Below are 15818 nucleotides of genomic sequence, written 5' to 3'. Positions count from 1 at the left end.
TCTCTGTACATACCTAGCTAGACAAATCCCAGCACTTGCAGTCATAAATATACAGAATATGTTACTTCTCATTCTGTTGTCTTACCACATGGAGCTTCTCAGTTGATAGTGGTATGGGAATTTTAAAGCTGAATTAACGTTCCTGATGGCTTCCGAGATTGCATTTCGGCCAATGCATTACGCCTCTTTTGCTTTCTACACAGATTGTGTATCTGCATGCAACCAAACCCCTTTTAATTATGATTGCTCAATACTATTCTGACTGCAAATGGAAACCAGAATGCTTCCGATATGGCACAAAACAGCAGATATCTGTTTATGGAGATTATAGTTGATGAGTTTAAAAAGTTGTGTTTTTAGTCTGTGATGGAAGAGGATATGCAAGTCATGCTTAATACGTAGTCATACAGTCAATTCTTGCAAAAATAAATAAATAAATACATACATGAATAAAAACATTACATAGACCCCGACAAATCTAAGGAAACGTTTCTAAATGATTGTGGTATGGTTAACATAAATGAGAAGAAAATCTCAAATTGTGCCCCAGTACAAGTCCTTTATCCTCTGAAGTCCACATTCCTAAACTGAATGCATCAGATATGTTTGGCTCATAATGCGGCGCAGAAGTGCAACATTCAATGTCCAAATTTAGAGGAAAACAAGCAGTGAGTCCTTTGCAACCCTCCATATCTCAGTCCCCATTGTATGATGGCCATTAACAATGTTAGGTCATCCTGATCAATTTGTACACTTATGATTAAACCTACTGCTTAAATACAAAACATTATTGCTATGACTTCATTCATGCATTCATTTTTGTTCAGAGAATCATGGCCTGCACAGTAGTACCATTTTGCTCCAACATCAAATCCAAACAGACTATAATCATAAACAAGTCTCTCTCTACCACCGCTAGCCAAAATTATTGGCTTTCTTTGATATGCAAACAGGAGTTTTTGAAGGCATGGATGCTCACATCAGGGGTCTGTTAGACCCACAGAGTTGCCATTAGTAAAAAAAAAAATACTTTGTAAAATGCTGGTTATGAAAGGATCAGTAATGAAAAGAAAGCTTTTAGAATGATGATAAGACTCATTGTTTATATTTTGTACAAAGACGCACCCAAACAAATTTGTCATTTTTGGTGTTTGTCAGACTAGACAATTTATTTCAAATGGATTGCCTGCCAAAAGATTATTCCCTTTAATTAAATATGCTGTAATGCGGAGATACAATAGCGACCACTAAATGCTTCATAAAATAAACGCTAGCTGTGAAGTAGAGTTCAGGCCTTTGATGATTATTTCATGAGTCAAATCAGGATAACGTGTTTCTGCTCGTTCAGTGATTCCAAGCCTCTCGAAGCCCTGAGGAGGCTTCTGTTAGTGGAAGAGGCAAAGCTGGAGAGCTCTTGTTCTCCTTTTACTTCTTGTTCTGATGCAAATGATTCTTCTCCAGCTGACATGTATCAATGGCTCTGTCTCCTGCAGCATGATGGAGACGAGCTGTCAGGTCGCTGCCCGGCGCAGCCACAGAGTGATATATTCATTTAATTTGAGAGTGATGACATGCTGTACAAAGACAGCCAAACTGGCCAGCCATAGCCATGCTGACTTTACTCCTCTCTCTCTCTCTCTCACTCACACACACACACACACACACACGCATGTAAGTAAGCCATCAGCCACTGCTTGATGTGTGCAAATACTGTTGTGGAAAAACATTTCCCTGTGATGCTTGTTAATTTACTGTGTGATAATTGTTTTTGTATTAATGCGGCATGCTGTGCGGGGGGCTGATGTGCCGTCATTAGCTCTGTGGAAAGGTTTGAACTCAGTTAGCTGAACCCTACAAGACTCCACTTGCACAATGTAGTGTATTCACCTCACACCTCACTGCACATCCTTTTGCTTGCAGTGCTTTCCTTTTCACTGTTGGCTTTGTATATAATGTTAATAGTTTAACATTCATTTTTGTAGATGCACTTTTTCACATATTTAATCCTTTAGATGGATGGATATTCGTTAGCGACGTTACCTAGCCACAAAAATTAAAGTGACTGACTTGTTTATTCAGGAAGGGGTCACTGAGGGCAATGCTCTCTTTTTCAGGAACCCCCTGGTCACATTAACACAGTTACACATTGCCCAGTACATCTACAGTCTAAGCTGCTTCAGCTCCACTGAAGTGGTTGAGGTTCAGGGCCTTGCTCAATAGCACCTCAGTGGTGGTTTTAAGGGTGGGGCAAGCACTGCTTTCACTTTCTCTGCCCAGATTTATCCTACCTGCCTAGGGAACCCTGCGACCCTCCGATCACAAGCTTGCTTCTCTAACCTTTAGACCACCATCTCATTTTCAAATTTATCTTTGTTCAGAAAACAATATGTCTCATGTCAAAGAAGATTTGTCACTAGTTAAACGTCCAATGCTTGTTAGATGTTAGTTTTAATCACATGTGATGTTTTCATGTGTAATATTTCACAAGTAAAGTATCTGAAAGTGAGCTTGTATCACATGAAGTCTTCGTATGTTGTAAATCAACATGTAGAGTTGATTGCGGGGAGATTTAAAAATATATATGTAGATAGATGATATCTATTGCATATAGTAAAAATACCAATGAGAGCATTTGTTCACATGGTACAGTAACAGCTGTGTTACTACAACACAGCAGCATTGTTAAAAGAAGTCTGACAGGGCAGGAAACACAAGATCAGAATAGATTTAAACAAACCTCCAGGTCAGGGAAACATCAATTATATGGAAGAGAAAACAAACAATAATATTTGGCATACTGTGCTTACCCTTGTTGTTTGCACGGTGAGGGCAGACTTATTTTTACATGCAAATTTCAAGCTGTAGATAATCTGGTGAAACTGTTGTTGTCGTGTTTACAACCTGTCTAAATATTTGCTTGTGCTCCTTGCCCCATTGCAGCTACATTCACAGATCTGGCTAGTTACTTTAATAATACAATGTTATATATCTGAAGACACCTCCTTCTCTTGTATCTTATTCAGAGACTATACCGTCTTGCTTACATCATTACATCACGTCTCTGAGCTGCAGGCGAAGGTTGTGAATTCTAATGTGTACCTGTTCAGTGTGAATATTATGTTGTGATATTTTATCCCATAATGTGTTTGCCATTTTGTTTGTGTTGAGTTCATCTCTATTTTATTCATTTTCTAAACAGGAAGATGGATAAATCTCATGCCGCACAGTCTCGATTGATATTCTCTGGTGTGGGTCCACTCTCCCTTCCCATAAATATGCATGAGAGCTGTTGAGCTTTGGTATTGAATGGGCTTGATCCCTGTGTGAATGTGTGAGTCTCTGTGTTTTTGTGCCTGAATATATTGGGATGGGATAGGTTTTGGCTCGGTTGGGGTTTATTGGAGAGCTGTCTCACATACAGTAAATGTTGTGTGTGTGGATGTGTGTGTGCTGAGAGGCCAGGGGTTCCAGTGCCGGGGTCACTTGCAGCCGCAGGGAAGCTGAAATGTCATGACTGGTTGCCTGCGGCTCTCGGGCCGACGCTGTCTGTGGCTGGCTGGCTCTTAATTTAGCGTGGCTGATGAGGGTGGAGAGCAGCGCACACATGGTGCTGGGACGAGCTGCAGGTCGAACACCTGCAGTCACACCACAAGATGAGAATACTGAGGGAAACTGAGACAGATACATCTTTATCTCCTCTGTTCGTCTAGACAAACTGACAGAAACTTTTTTTACACAGGGCCTACAACTCGGTATTCTTTTTAAAGGATCAAGTCACTGTCTTTCATGTGAACAATCATTATTATTAACTCAGCTGGGTAATGGAATTACATAGTGTGTATTCAGGGGTCAGGATGATAGTGGCCTTTTTAATAAAAAATGGACCAGGAAAGCATTGCAGTCTGCTAACATGAGTGTGGTTTCTATAAAACCACAGGTAAAGAGAGATTGTCTGTGAGACAGAATGACCTTTAATTTTCATAGTTTAATCACTCACTTTTTTGTGTAACTATTTTTGCTCTGCTAGCAGTTAAGTCCCAGGAGGAAGTTGGGTGAGTCTGTCCGAAACTGTGGCCCAGATTTACATGAAGTTTAGCATCAATATTCGTGATTCCCCAGCGATAACGCTTGCGATGTTTGGTCCAAACATACAAAAATTTGCCCTTAAACAACAGAGTGGTCGATAACAAGCTGGTGCTGACAATAAATAGCTATAGATTTTGAAAAATATGTTAATCTGAACGACTTTCGTGAACAAAATGATAAAAACTCTTGGTATCAATGACAAAGGCCCAGGAGACACGTATAATTTTTTAAGCCCTGGTACAGTAAGTTCAAGCTTACCAACATTTTGATATTGTGGGACAACAAACATTTTAGCCCATAGCAGGGGCTATTGGGGCTTTAGACATTTGCTTATGTCATAAATTAATCGTTTACTAATGGCCTTAAAATAGCCACCCAAAAGAATTTCCATAACTAAGTTTTTGGAGAGTGTGTTTTATTTATTTAAGGGGACAACAATCTTACTTGTCACCTTTGTATGGCTTGTTTTGTCTTTTTCATTGATAATCTGGTCTATAAAATGCCATAAAATACTTTCAGGTTCCCAGAGTCCCAAATTAAATATTCAGATTTGTTTAGTCTAAAACTCAAATATACCAAATCCAAAATGTCAATTAAATGTCTTCAAATACTTTCTCACTCATTCTGGTCTAAAAAATATGACGATTATATTCCTAAAATGCAAATATTTGTTTTTTTATTTCTGAAAAAAAGTTAAAAAAAAAATACAGTACTTCAATAACTTGCTTGGCATCTTGTATCCATAACACTCTACCCTGACTACTTTCTGTGTATTCAGATATTTCTTCGCTCTGAACAGAGACACTGAGCCTCTTTGACCTCTGACCTCTTCTCTTCCACTGCAGTTACTTTGAGCTGGAGAGCAGCGGCGTGAGAGAGGAGATCCGCTACCACTACCGCTTCAAAGGCAAGCCGCGCTCGGAGTCCTTCCCCTACCGACTCGCTGACGGCCTCTGGCACAAGATCGCTCTCACGATCAGCGCCTCCCACCTCCTGCTGCACGTGGACTGTAACAGGTAAAACACTGACACATGAAACACCGTGATATCTCTGTCACAGGTGGTTGTGCCGATTTATTTACGGTGGTCCTTTGAAGTGGCGCATTTAATGAGCTGTCAGTGTTTATCAAGGTAAATATTTGTTTGTTACTGTGTCAGTGTGGATGACAGGCTGTTAACAGCGCTGACAATGAAACCACCAAGGACAAATTAACACACATGCACACCACATTGTACGTGAAAGCTTGTATCTTCATATAGTGCGGAGGATGTGTGTTCAACTCACACTGTTCCATAATGAAGTGGAAGGTAACAATGATATAATCGCCTCATCGATTGGGCAGTGAAGGGCCTTTTCTAAAGGAGCACTCAGTCAGAGCTGATCTATAAACATGCACTTCAGCTGTGACAATCCTTCTCAGCCCTCACACTCCCTCCTGAGAAGCAGGATAGCATCACTTGTCCTTTTCTTAATGCTGCCTCTAGACAGAACCACTGTGAACAAGCAGTGTAAATTTGAGTGGAGGTAATGCTCTGTCACCTCTCATGGATGAAAAGCTGTATGATGCACGGGAGGATTGCGTTGTAGTATTGATTCTTCCCAAATGCCTTTTTATTCCCATCAGGCTGGTGGTTTGTCGATTAATTATCACTGCGGCGGTTGTCTGTCAGATGAGACGCTAGTGAAGATAAAAGTGAGCATCAGAGTACTATTAGGGAGAAAAGATCAAAACGTAATTGGACAAAATGGGACTCAGAATTTTTGCTTACTTACAGTTCTATGAGGAGACCCAAGTTAATTAAGAGATAGTGTGAATGAATGCGTTGATTTTGGTGCCGTTTATCATCAGTTGGTGGCTTTGAGTGGTATAAAACTGAAGGTTGATGCAAAGCTGACTCTGTTGTTGCCTGCCCACACATCATTTGACTTTTCATCACACGGACAGTGACTTCTACATCAAATCCTTTGAAATCTCTAGTGACTGGTGTTTAAAGTAAGTTTGTGTACAAAGGATACAACAAGTCTGTTAAATGTCTTGTTTGGATTGCCTTAAGGGCTGGAATGAAAACCCATTAAAACAATCTATATCTACTTTCATCTGATACTGACTTCCAGTATAGTATGTGTGTGTTTTTCATCCTTAATTCTCAGCTGATAAAGCTTGTAATTCGATGCTTTTGTACAGCTGATAAACACTGCAGAGAGCAGAGTATGTCCAGGATTACCAAGCAGACTTCCCCAGAGGGCACTAATGAGGATAGTTTATGTGAGCACTGGAGTTAGATTAGTTACAAAGAAAGGCAGTTGCAGGATTCTTTTTTTGATTTGCATACTGATTATGCACAAACTTTCACTGGAAGTGTGTGTTTTTCTTAACCACAACCTCAGTTTTTGATATATATATATATTTTTTACACTAGATGTTCTCTCTCACTACTTTGACAGCAAGTGCATTTGGCTCTGATGATGACTTTGCACAAGGAAACAAAACATCAAAAGAAAAAAAAGATTGATAAAGTGACACCCCTGCACATGGGATCATCTCACTCCTCATTAGTGTTGGGAACGATTTCTCCATTCAAAGCAAATTGGCAGAGCTATTAGCCTTGAAATTTAGAGCAATTTGATTTATGCACTAAACAGCACTTTATTGATTTCAAGGCTCATTAAATGGTTTTAAGTATCTGTAAATGTGCGAGGGTGCAGTTTATCACCACATTTGGAGGTGGACTCTTTCCGTCGAGTTTCTCTGGCCTTGATCAGCTTCTGCTTTATTGATGACTCCGTCACACATTAACTGTGACTAATACATTGATGTGATTAAACTGACAAATGTGACTACACAATGAAACATCAATGCTATGCAAGGCAAATTTATTTGTATTGCATATATCATACACAAAGGCAATTGATAGCCCTACACATAGAAAATAAAGATAACTGATGACCTCATTTCCCTTCAGTGATTAATAAAGTTATCTATCTATCTAAAGAGAAAAATCAATTATAGAAAACTTTTTAAAGGGAATTTAAAAAGTTAAGAATGGAGACATACAAAAAAAAAGTGCCTTGCACAAGTTGTCACCCGTAGTGCTTTGAAGTTGCAAAATACTTCCATAATATTGAGAGATTAGCAGATTAGCAGCATCCAATCAAATGGAAATAAATAAATACTGTTGTTCCTTGGTGACAGAGCAAGAAAAATGGCTGTCTACATAATTATGATAGTTGATGTATTGTTTTGTATAATGTGGCCCAGTAGCAGCTGTGTTAAGTACTAGAAGTGGACCAAGGACTAACCCTTGGAGAACCCCACACACCATGTTGGTCTGCTCATGCGCATAATTGCCAACATAATTGTTCCAGTCCGGAAGATATGACTTTACCACTGTTTCTGAGAGCCCAACTCAGTTTTCCAGCCTGTCCAGTAGTATTGTATGGTCAACAATGTCAAAAGCAGCACCTCAGGCTCATGGTCAAACTCTGCTAAGTGAAAAAGTTTAGTAAAGTAAAGTTGTTGGGACCTCTTTATTTACCTATTTAACTGAAAGTAATGCATGTTCAACATGTTTGGAAAATGGAGAATAACTGAGGAAACTGCTGATTTAGGGACAACTGATGTGTCTTGAGTCATAGGCTCACAAACACCGATTTCATTTGCAGCTACAGTCTGATAGAACAAAATGTTTTTACAGCTGGTGTTTGCTATTCATTTCTCAGAAGGACAAGGCTTCTTTCCAAAGAAACCATTTTTTTAATCAACTGAAAAACTTTGCCTATACGTGGCTCGGATTGTATTTTATTATATCTTTCCGTATGTTATAGAATGCCCTGAAAAGCTCTTTGTAATGTCTCTGAGAGGCGCTACACAAAGACATTTTCTCACTTACTCACAATCCTGTCCCATGGCCACACTTGTCCATTCTTCTGAGGTTACTGAAGAACATTTTTGGAAATTAATACAACACTTACCAATGTTGCATTTCATTCAGCTGCTTTTGCTCCTATGAATAGCTTCTAGATAAGCATTCGAGACCCTGTAATGAATTCAAATGCTGTTCAGAACCGTTCAGAAATGTCTTTGACCCATGTTGCTCTTCATGGTCATCATTATTAAATGAATAGAATGTTTCCATTTATTCCCCATCTATATTTTACAGATTGCACTCGTCAGGGGAAAAATAGAATAGCTAATCAGTGCTCCATTGCCCTCCATTATTAAAGTCTAAGGCATCTTTCCAAATATTTTTCTTTTTCTCCCTACGGTGGGAGTGATTACCATGTGTATTTTTTCATCAGTTGTATGCAGAAAGAAGACAAAAAAATGACTACTTCTACAGTATTTTTAAAACAACTAATTCATTAACATATGAATTGGAACAATCATAATTATTATTTGGAGTGAGAAAAAATGCTGATTTCACAGAAATGGAGCATTTCGTGTTGAACAAGAAGCAGCAATATTATCCTTTATTTGACTGACTTGACCGGTTCTGATATCCTTGCCCTCGATGTCTCTGTCTCTGTCTTTGACTCTGTTTGTTACACAAAGCAAATCCTCTGGCTTTCTGCAGGGCAACAGCTTCAATTTGTACCTGTCATTTTGTTTGACCGCACCAGACGAGTTACTGTGTCAAGTGAAGGACTCTTACCTTGGGTTAGGATTTGGACTTAATCTGAAGGTGGATCAGTGATTTGAGAGTACATGGAAATTTTCCCGTGTCAGTTTTCTCATCTGTCCTTGGCTGAGATCGATTGGCAGAAAACATCAGAGGTAAAGACATGTGGGCAAGTGCAGAGAGGCAGCCTTGCCTTCGGCTGGGATAAAGCCTGTCAATAAACATAGAGGACTAAATACTTTATTTGCTCATGAACTGGTGATGGGGCTGGATTTAAATCAAAGGAATTTTCATCTGCAGTCTTATTGGTTTAGACCGTTATTCCTCAGTTATCACCATGCTGCTGACCTCCTCCCTGCAGACATTGTGAAGATAGATTCTCTGCTAAACATCTTCCTTAAAGTCACGCAACACAAACTTCCACCCTGTCCTTTTAACAACTACATAACTCCTCTGGTACCTCTATTCCACCATGTACATGATTTCCCACTTTGTGAGTGCTGTCTGAGTTGCTGTCCCAAAATTGAAAGTGGAACTTGGGGAGATATGTAGCCTAAACTCTTTAACTCTAAAGGAAACCTGCTAGCTGTGTTTGCTGTTACAGATATTTTAACTTACGGCCCCAAATCTAGCTGAAATAATTATGTTAACAATGGGTAGAAAATAAAATCTATCATCAATCATGGAATGTTTAACTCAGAGGGTTAACTTCTGCCACTTGGAGTGTCGCAATCAAAAAGACACAAAAACACTTCCTCTTTGCCAACCCATTGCGGATAAGTTGAGCCAATGATGACTTGGAGGGCCACAAAACAGCCCCACTGTTTCACCATGGAACATTTATGAGGTCGTCCATCTATGGATGACAGGAAGCTCCTCCAGAATTGCTTCTTCCTCTGTTTTCTGCTCTGATCACCACCTTAGTGATCTGAAAGTAAATGTCATATTAATGGAACAAGATTGCCCCGACAGGAGCCAGTGTTAGGGGCTACTTGACCCCCTTGACACGACTTATCGTTTCCTAACTTGACAGAGAATCGCCTGGTCTCCTGGACTGCCGTGGAACTCGTTCTCATCTTATCAATATTCAGTCTGTCGGCAATTATGTTTCTTCTGTGCATTGATTAATGTGGGTTGCCTCAAAGCTCATCAGCGCAGCTCAGCTCGGCTTATTCACAGACATAACATCTCTATTCGCTGCCACCGTAATAAATGATCCTGATTCGTTAGTTGTACTAAATAAATGACTGTCTCCAAATATATTATATTATAAGTCTGAACTCCCTGTTATTGTTCCTTAACATGATTTTGTAGTCCCTTGATGTCTTAACTCCATTATTAAGCGCTGGGCGGAAGGTGGAGAAACACCTTCGGGCCACCAGTGAAGGAGGATGTTTTATATATGAACATGCAAACTCTACACAGAATAGGCTTCAAATTTAGTAGATCTGTCTTACTGTGAAAAATGTCACAGCTTACATGATAGATCTCTCCCTCATTGTTAATTCTTTGGCTCCCTCCCTCTCCTCAAAGGTCAGCATTGTCAAGACCGTTTGCTATTTGTCAACAGCATACATTTGGGTGTCAGTCTTCATCAAAGCTAAACTTGCTCAGCACAATATACTCCACAAGTAAATGCTGTTATAAATGCTGTGTGACTGGGCCCAAAGTTTTTTTCCAGTCTTCTACAAATAATGTCTAACAGTCAAAGTCACTGACGTCAAAACAAAAAACTGCTGTTCTGTCTGCCTGCTACTCTGTGGAAATAAACTTTGTGGCTCATCTGAGCAGGTGAAAAATGAATTTTCTGTTTTGCTTCAGCAGCACTTTAGCAGCATTTCAGTGAACGACTCAGACGTTTAGAAATAATGATATGTATTGAAATACAAAATGTTATTGCATCCAGATGTGCGGAGTGATAAGAAGGGTGCAGTCAATGACTTTTCCAGTCCTCTACTTTCCTCCACCTTTCATGTTCAAATGCATTTCATTGGCATACACTTAGTTTCTGTAGGTCGTTTCTCTCCCACACACACATTTGCGTGATATTACCTGCAGCGGTGCCACTGTGAAGCCTAGACAAGGTCAAATGCTTACATAACTGTTGTATGTAATTGCAAATCTCCAAATTTTCCTAATTGAATTAGTGGCAGACACCCAGTACATACTCCCTTGTCACACACTCAGAGTCAGCTCTTTGTTTTGGAGCTGAATAGCTAATCGCAGTAATGGCATTGGCTCCGCCTGTCACTGACAGCCATGCGGTTGTCCCCTGCTCACGGAAGGTCATTTCATGTGCAGACTGGCTGGTGTTTCCCAGAGGGCCTTTGCTGCTTTCGGCACTGTTCACTTCCTGCTTCCAGTCAAGCCAGGGCTCTGCTGCACATGTGATCTTCAGCTGTGGTATGAAAGCCAATCTGTAGCTGAAAGTAACTGGTTTCTCTTCATTGGCTTCATCCTTTAGGCTGCAGAAGTAGGCTCAAAACAACAGCAAGGCCCTCTCAAGATCTGCTCTCCCCATTTTCCCTTTTTCTGTTCTCTGCCTGCGAACTCTCCCTCTCCATCAGTGGACAGGAATTTGTATTACACCAAGACTAATACACGACAGAATGAGCAACATGCTCAGAATTTTTCTTCACTCAGCTGTAGCTCTGAAGATACTTTTTTCCTGAGGGTGGTGCTAGAGGAAGGGTCACAGGGTCATCAAAATAGTATCTTCCACCACCTCAGGCCCTTTCAATGTGCGCTGCAAACTTTGTTGTGTGCTAATTAAATACTGTATCTGGTGTATAAAGCTGACATTTTGACCTGACAGAGGAAAGATCACAAATCAATGGAAAGGAAACATCCTTTTGGGGAGTATGTGAATCTGTAAAAATACTTAAAATCTGTAGTTTCGATACCATGTTACATTATGAATTGTTGAGAATTGTGAGCTGACAGTGGCTAACTGTAGCTTCTGTGTAGCTTTTGTTCTGGACAAAAATGATCTCCATTTATTATGGTTATGACCTCGGTGCATTTGGCCTGATTAGTTCACAGCTGCATTCTTTGAGACAGTAACATCCAACAGAGACGAACACACAGCAAAGTAACATAATTACTGACACACAAAGCGGATAGCCAGACTCTCTCTTCTTCTGTGTGCCTCTGTGCCTCATTTTGTTGTCTGTCTCCGGTGACATTTAGATAAAAGTACAATTAATGTATTTATTAGAAGAAAGAGGACAAGAAGAAATATAAGAACAAAGATCTTAGAACACAGTGATGATGATGAAGAAAGGGACAGCTCAGTTCAGTTCTGCTAATTTGGCTTGGTCTTTTCAGCCAACCTGCAGAGATTCAGTTCAACATGCATTCTCGCGTGTATGTGAGAGAGAAAGATCTTGTTTTTTTCTGTGGCTTGTTTCCTTCACTGTATTTTGTCTTGTTTTTGCTAATTCTGAATTGTTTTGCTTACATCGGTGACATTTTACAATCTGTTTTGTAGACACCATTTCTTAAGATCATGTCGAGAGAGTTTGAAATGTAGAGAAGAAATATTTCTACCCAGCATCTCAGAGAAATCAACAAAATGCTATGAAAAATGAACCATCTCAAAACTTGTGCAGTTGCACATAACGCATATAAGTCTGTCTGTACCGAGCATGCTCAACTCTTACTAGAGCACAGAGTGAAAATGGGCGGGACTAAGAAAGGGTTAATTGCGAGGATTAGGAAAACACAACAAATCCAGAGGGACCAGAGTTGAACCAGGTATTGGGTCCGTAGATTTACTGAGGAATTTTTGCAATCATTTTTAAACTGTAATAAGTTTGGCTTCACTGGGTCTATGTTAAAAACTAGGAAAATATCACCAAAATTCTAATTAACCTTTAATTATCCTTTAATATTTCATATTTTTCCAGTTAGAGTCAGAGAGACAGAGGCCTTTGTTTTTTGCTCCTGTCTGGTGTTTCCGAAGCTACAGCTCCTCCTTGCAATGTTAATATTAGGGTTACATTATTTTGTGTGTTTCCTATTGTGTTCTCTCTGCTGGAGTGTTGTGTCTGAGAGAACGTGGGCGTCACAACAACAGGCTTTGTAGACTCATCAGTGACAAGCCTTACTTAAGGATAAACCGAATAACTGAATAGCAATCGCACCTCATTTACAATTTTTTGCAGTTTAGTGTCAACTGAGAGGCTCAGGGAGGATTTGTGTCAGTCATGCCTCACTTTACACAGGTGGTTGGACTTCTTCTTAGATTTTTTTTTTCAAGGTCAAGGATTTTGAGACACAGATGTATTGATGTGGTGAGGTATTATCTGAATCACTGCCTTAATGGTGGAAAGTCTTCATTTAACCTGTCGCCTGAAGTGAAGCCGCTGTCTTATAAAGCGTGAGAGGGAAAAATAAATATCCTGAGAGGAATCTTACACATTTTTAATACCTGCTGAGCATATTTCTGCTTGGATTTCTCCTGAATAACTACAGGGCTTGTGATAATGGTTATTACCACACTATGCTGACAACCCCAGAGACAACGATGTGAGTGAGCTAGCTGGCACGCTTTCATGTACGATGTAGTAAGGTTGTTTTTAAGCTATGGGGATGGCTTGTCTTGTCTGTCGGTCAGTCAGCAGGTCGATCAGTGATATTCGTCCAGACTGAACTGTTCGATGGGTTGCCATAAAAGTTAGTTCAGACTTTCATGGTTCAAAGAGAATGTACCTTACTGACTTAGGTGATCAACAGACTTTTCAGCGAGTGCCAGCATGGGTTTGCATTTATGATTTTGAGTGAAATGTCTCCACAAGTATAGAAGGAATTGAAATGAAACTTAGCAAGGACATCATTTCGGATGCATTATTAAAACATAAAAAGTAGAAAGTAGCACAATATTCAGTTTAAATTAATTCCTGCATTCTTGTGAAGAACTGTAGTTAAAGCTGGAGGTTAGTTATGTGACTGCTTGGGGTCTTTGTCATAACTGAATTACAAGTTACCTCAGTTGTTCAAGTGCACACCTCATACAGTCCATTCTTGTGTAATGGCTGACAGCATACAATATACGTTACTTGCAGATGGACTGTGGAATGATTTGGCCTTAAACTTGGTGCAGACATTATTGCACCTCTCAAGATGAATTCTGACAACTTTGATGATGCCTTCACTGTCCGTACATCATTAGGCTGAAATTTTTGTCTGCCCAGTTCTCACAACCAAAATACCTGAAAACTAGTTACATTCCAGCTTCAGCTGTGCTTTGTGTTCAGTGCAAACTAGCATATGTTAGCATGCTTACACACTATACCACTGTGGTGAAAATGGTCAATATTATTCTTGCAAACATCAACATGTTAGCATTGTCATTTTAAGTATATTAGCATATTGACATTAACATTTAGCTCAAAGCCAATTTGGGACACAAACTGAGGTCTCCGATGTAAAAGTTGGATCTGCTACATTTGCAGCCAACTACCCCCAGACGTCTTGGCTCTTACGTTTGGCTTCACTGCTTACAGGACACTTAGTCTAATTTCTTAATTTTTATATCGCTTATTGACGGACCCTGGGTGATGAATTCTATTGATCTTTCCTGTGGCGCTGCAATTTGCAAAGTACATTTATTTTCAATTGCATCTAAAGTTTTATTTCTCCCCTTATACTGTTAATGATCCCGTGGCCTTCTGAAGCTACCTTCAGGACAAACCTTACATGTTTAGTTCCACTAAAGAAAGTAATGCTCTGACAATAGTAAAATAATTGGCATGTTGTTATTTTGTCTAAAACTTTTATCTTGGATAGTGAGGTGGCCTCATTTTTCTATGGATCTACTGAATGACAGTATCTGAAGAAAAACAGCAAATAAAACCTGCCCCCTTTGGGCCAAACAGCAACATGACACTGAATTTTATCGACATCTGAAAGTAGCACTAATAAACCGTGCCAGGTTGTGTCATCCCCCCAAGGTTTCCCCTAAGCTGTGTGTTTGGAACTAACAGCACTAGTTCAGAATGTCATCAACCAATCAGATTGCTTGTTTGAAATTACCTGTCGTATGACTGATGGAGGCCAGTGGATACTTGGTTCAGCCACAGTTAGAGGAGCAGATGCTTCAACAGCTTGAGGACATGGTAATGAAGAGGAGTCTACGTGGCCTGAATTAACCGGATGCTTTGCTTACAATGTAGTCTGATCTTCATTATTCATCTCATTTGGCCCATAAATCATCCAGGGACATCACTGTTTAAGATGTAGTTATGGCCGCAATGAGCTGCTTTCGCGGCTGGAAGAGGGACTGTTATTGGTTTCATCAGCCATAAATTGCCAAGGGTCAGTGTTATTATTATTTTTAGAAGATAAACTCACTGCTGCTCATTGTCACTCTGAACACATTTTCACAAATCATACTGCAGCTGTCTGTGCTTCAGATATTGTGTGAAGATGCGCTTCTCTTTTAAATGTTTTAGCTCTCCCTGTTGCATCTTTCATCCTCTTTCCCTCTTTCTCTTGCTGTCTCATGGTGGTTGTGTTGAATGATGTCCTAATTAAGTCTTCAAACAAACAGCTGACTATCAGTTTTGATTGCTGTTTAAGCAGAGTCTGATAAAATATTGTGAAATGTTCCATAATAAGTGAACAGTGATTAAGGCAGACTTGTTACCTGTTCAGCACATGAGCAGGGCAGATTAAACTTGTATTTGAGCACTGCAGAAATGATTAGGTGATTTATCAACAGAAATAATTTACAACAATTTCTTTGATAGCACTTACTTTCTTAATTATATCGGTTTTAGTCATTTCAAGTCATTTATCAAGCAAAATACCCAAAATGTTTTTTCAGGGCTGAGCCGAGTGCTTCAAAGCTTCTCCCGTTGCCATGGTAATCGACATTGAAATCTGTATTCAAATGCTCCTGTTTTAGTTCCTATTTTAAGAGCAAGGAGATGTTGTGTCGGCTCAACAAAAAAAGAAAGAAGACAGAAATAGATAGTGAGAAATGGAGCTCCAATGGTGTTTAATTTCTTTAAACCTGGGATATAAGGACCAGGCATGTGCATGTGATACACATGCACAGAGCAGAACACACAAGCAGAAAAACGTCCTTGAAAGGGAGCATTTCTGTTC

General features: G+C 39.7%; 1 protein-coding gene across 2 annotated transcripts in view; it reads left to right on the top strand.

Annotated features, from left to right (window-relative positions):
* Nucleotides 1-15818, top strand: part of LOC311259594 (protein kinase C-binding protein NELL1-like) — a 282733-nt gene that overhangs the window by 48241 nt on the left and 218674 nt on the right. For both annotated transcript variants that reach the window (XM_084356830.1, XM_084356829.1), the window contains one exon: nucleotides 4932-5102. In XM_084356830.1, the coding sequence (XP_084212956.1) occupies nucleotides 4932-5102 (171 nt within the window). The remainder of the gene's footprint in view (nucleotides 1-4931; nucleotides 5103-15818) is intronic.

Source organism: Pagrus pagrus, assembly GCF_965226575.1.
Source record: "Pagrus pagrus genome assembly, chromosome: 1".
NCBI classification, from domain to species: Eukaryota; Metazoa; Chordata; class Actinopteri; order Spariformes; family Sparidae; genus Pagrus; species Pagrus pagrus.
Note: the sequence above shows the minus strand (reverse complement) of the source record. Positions and strands in the feature narration are given on the sequence as shown.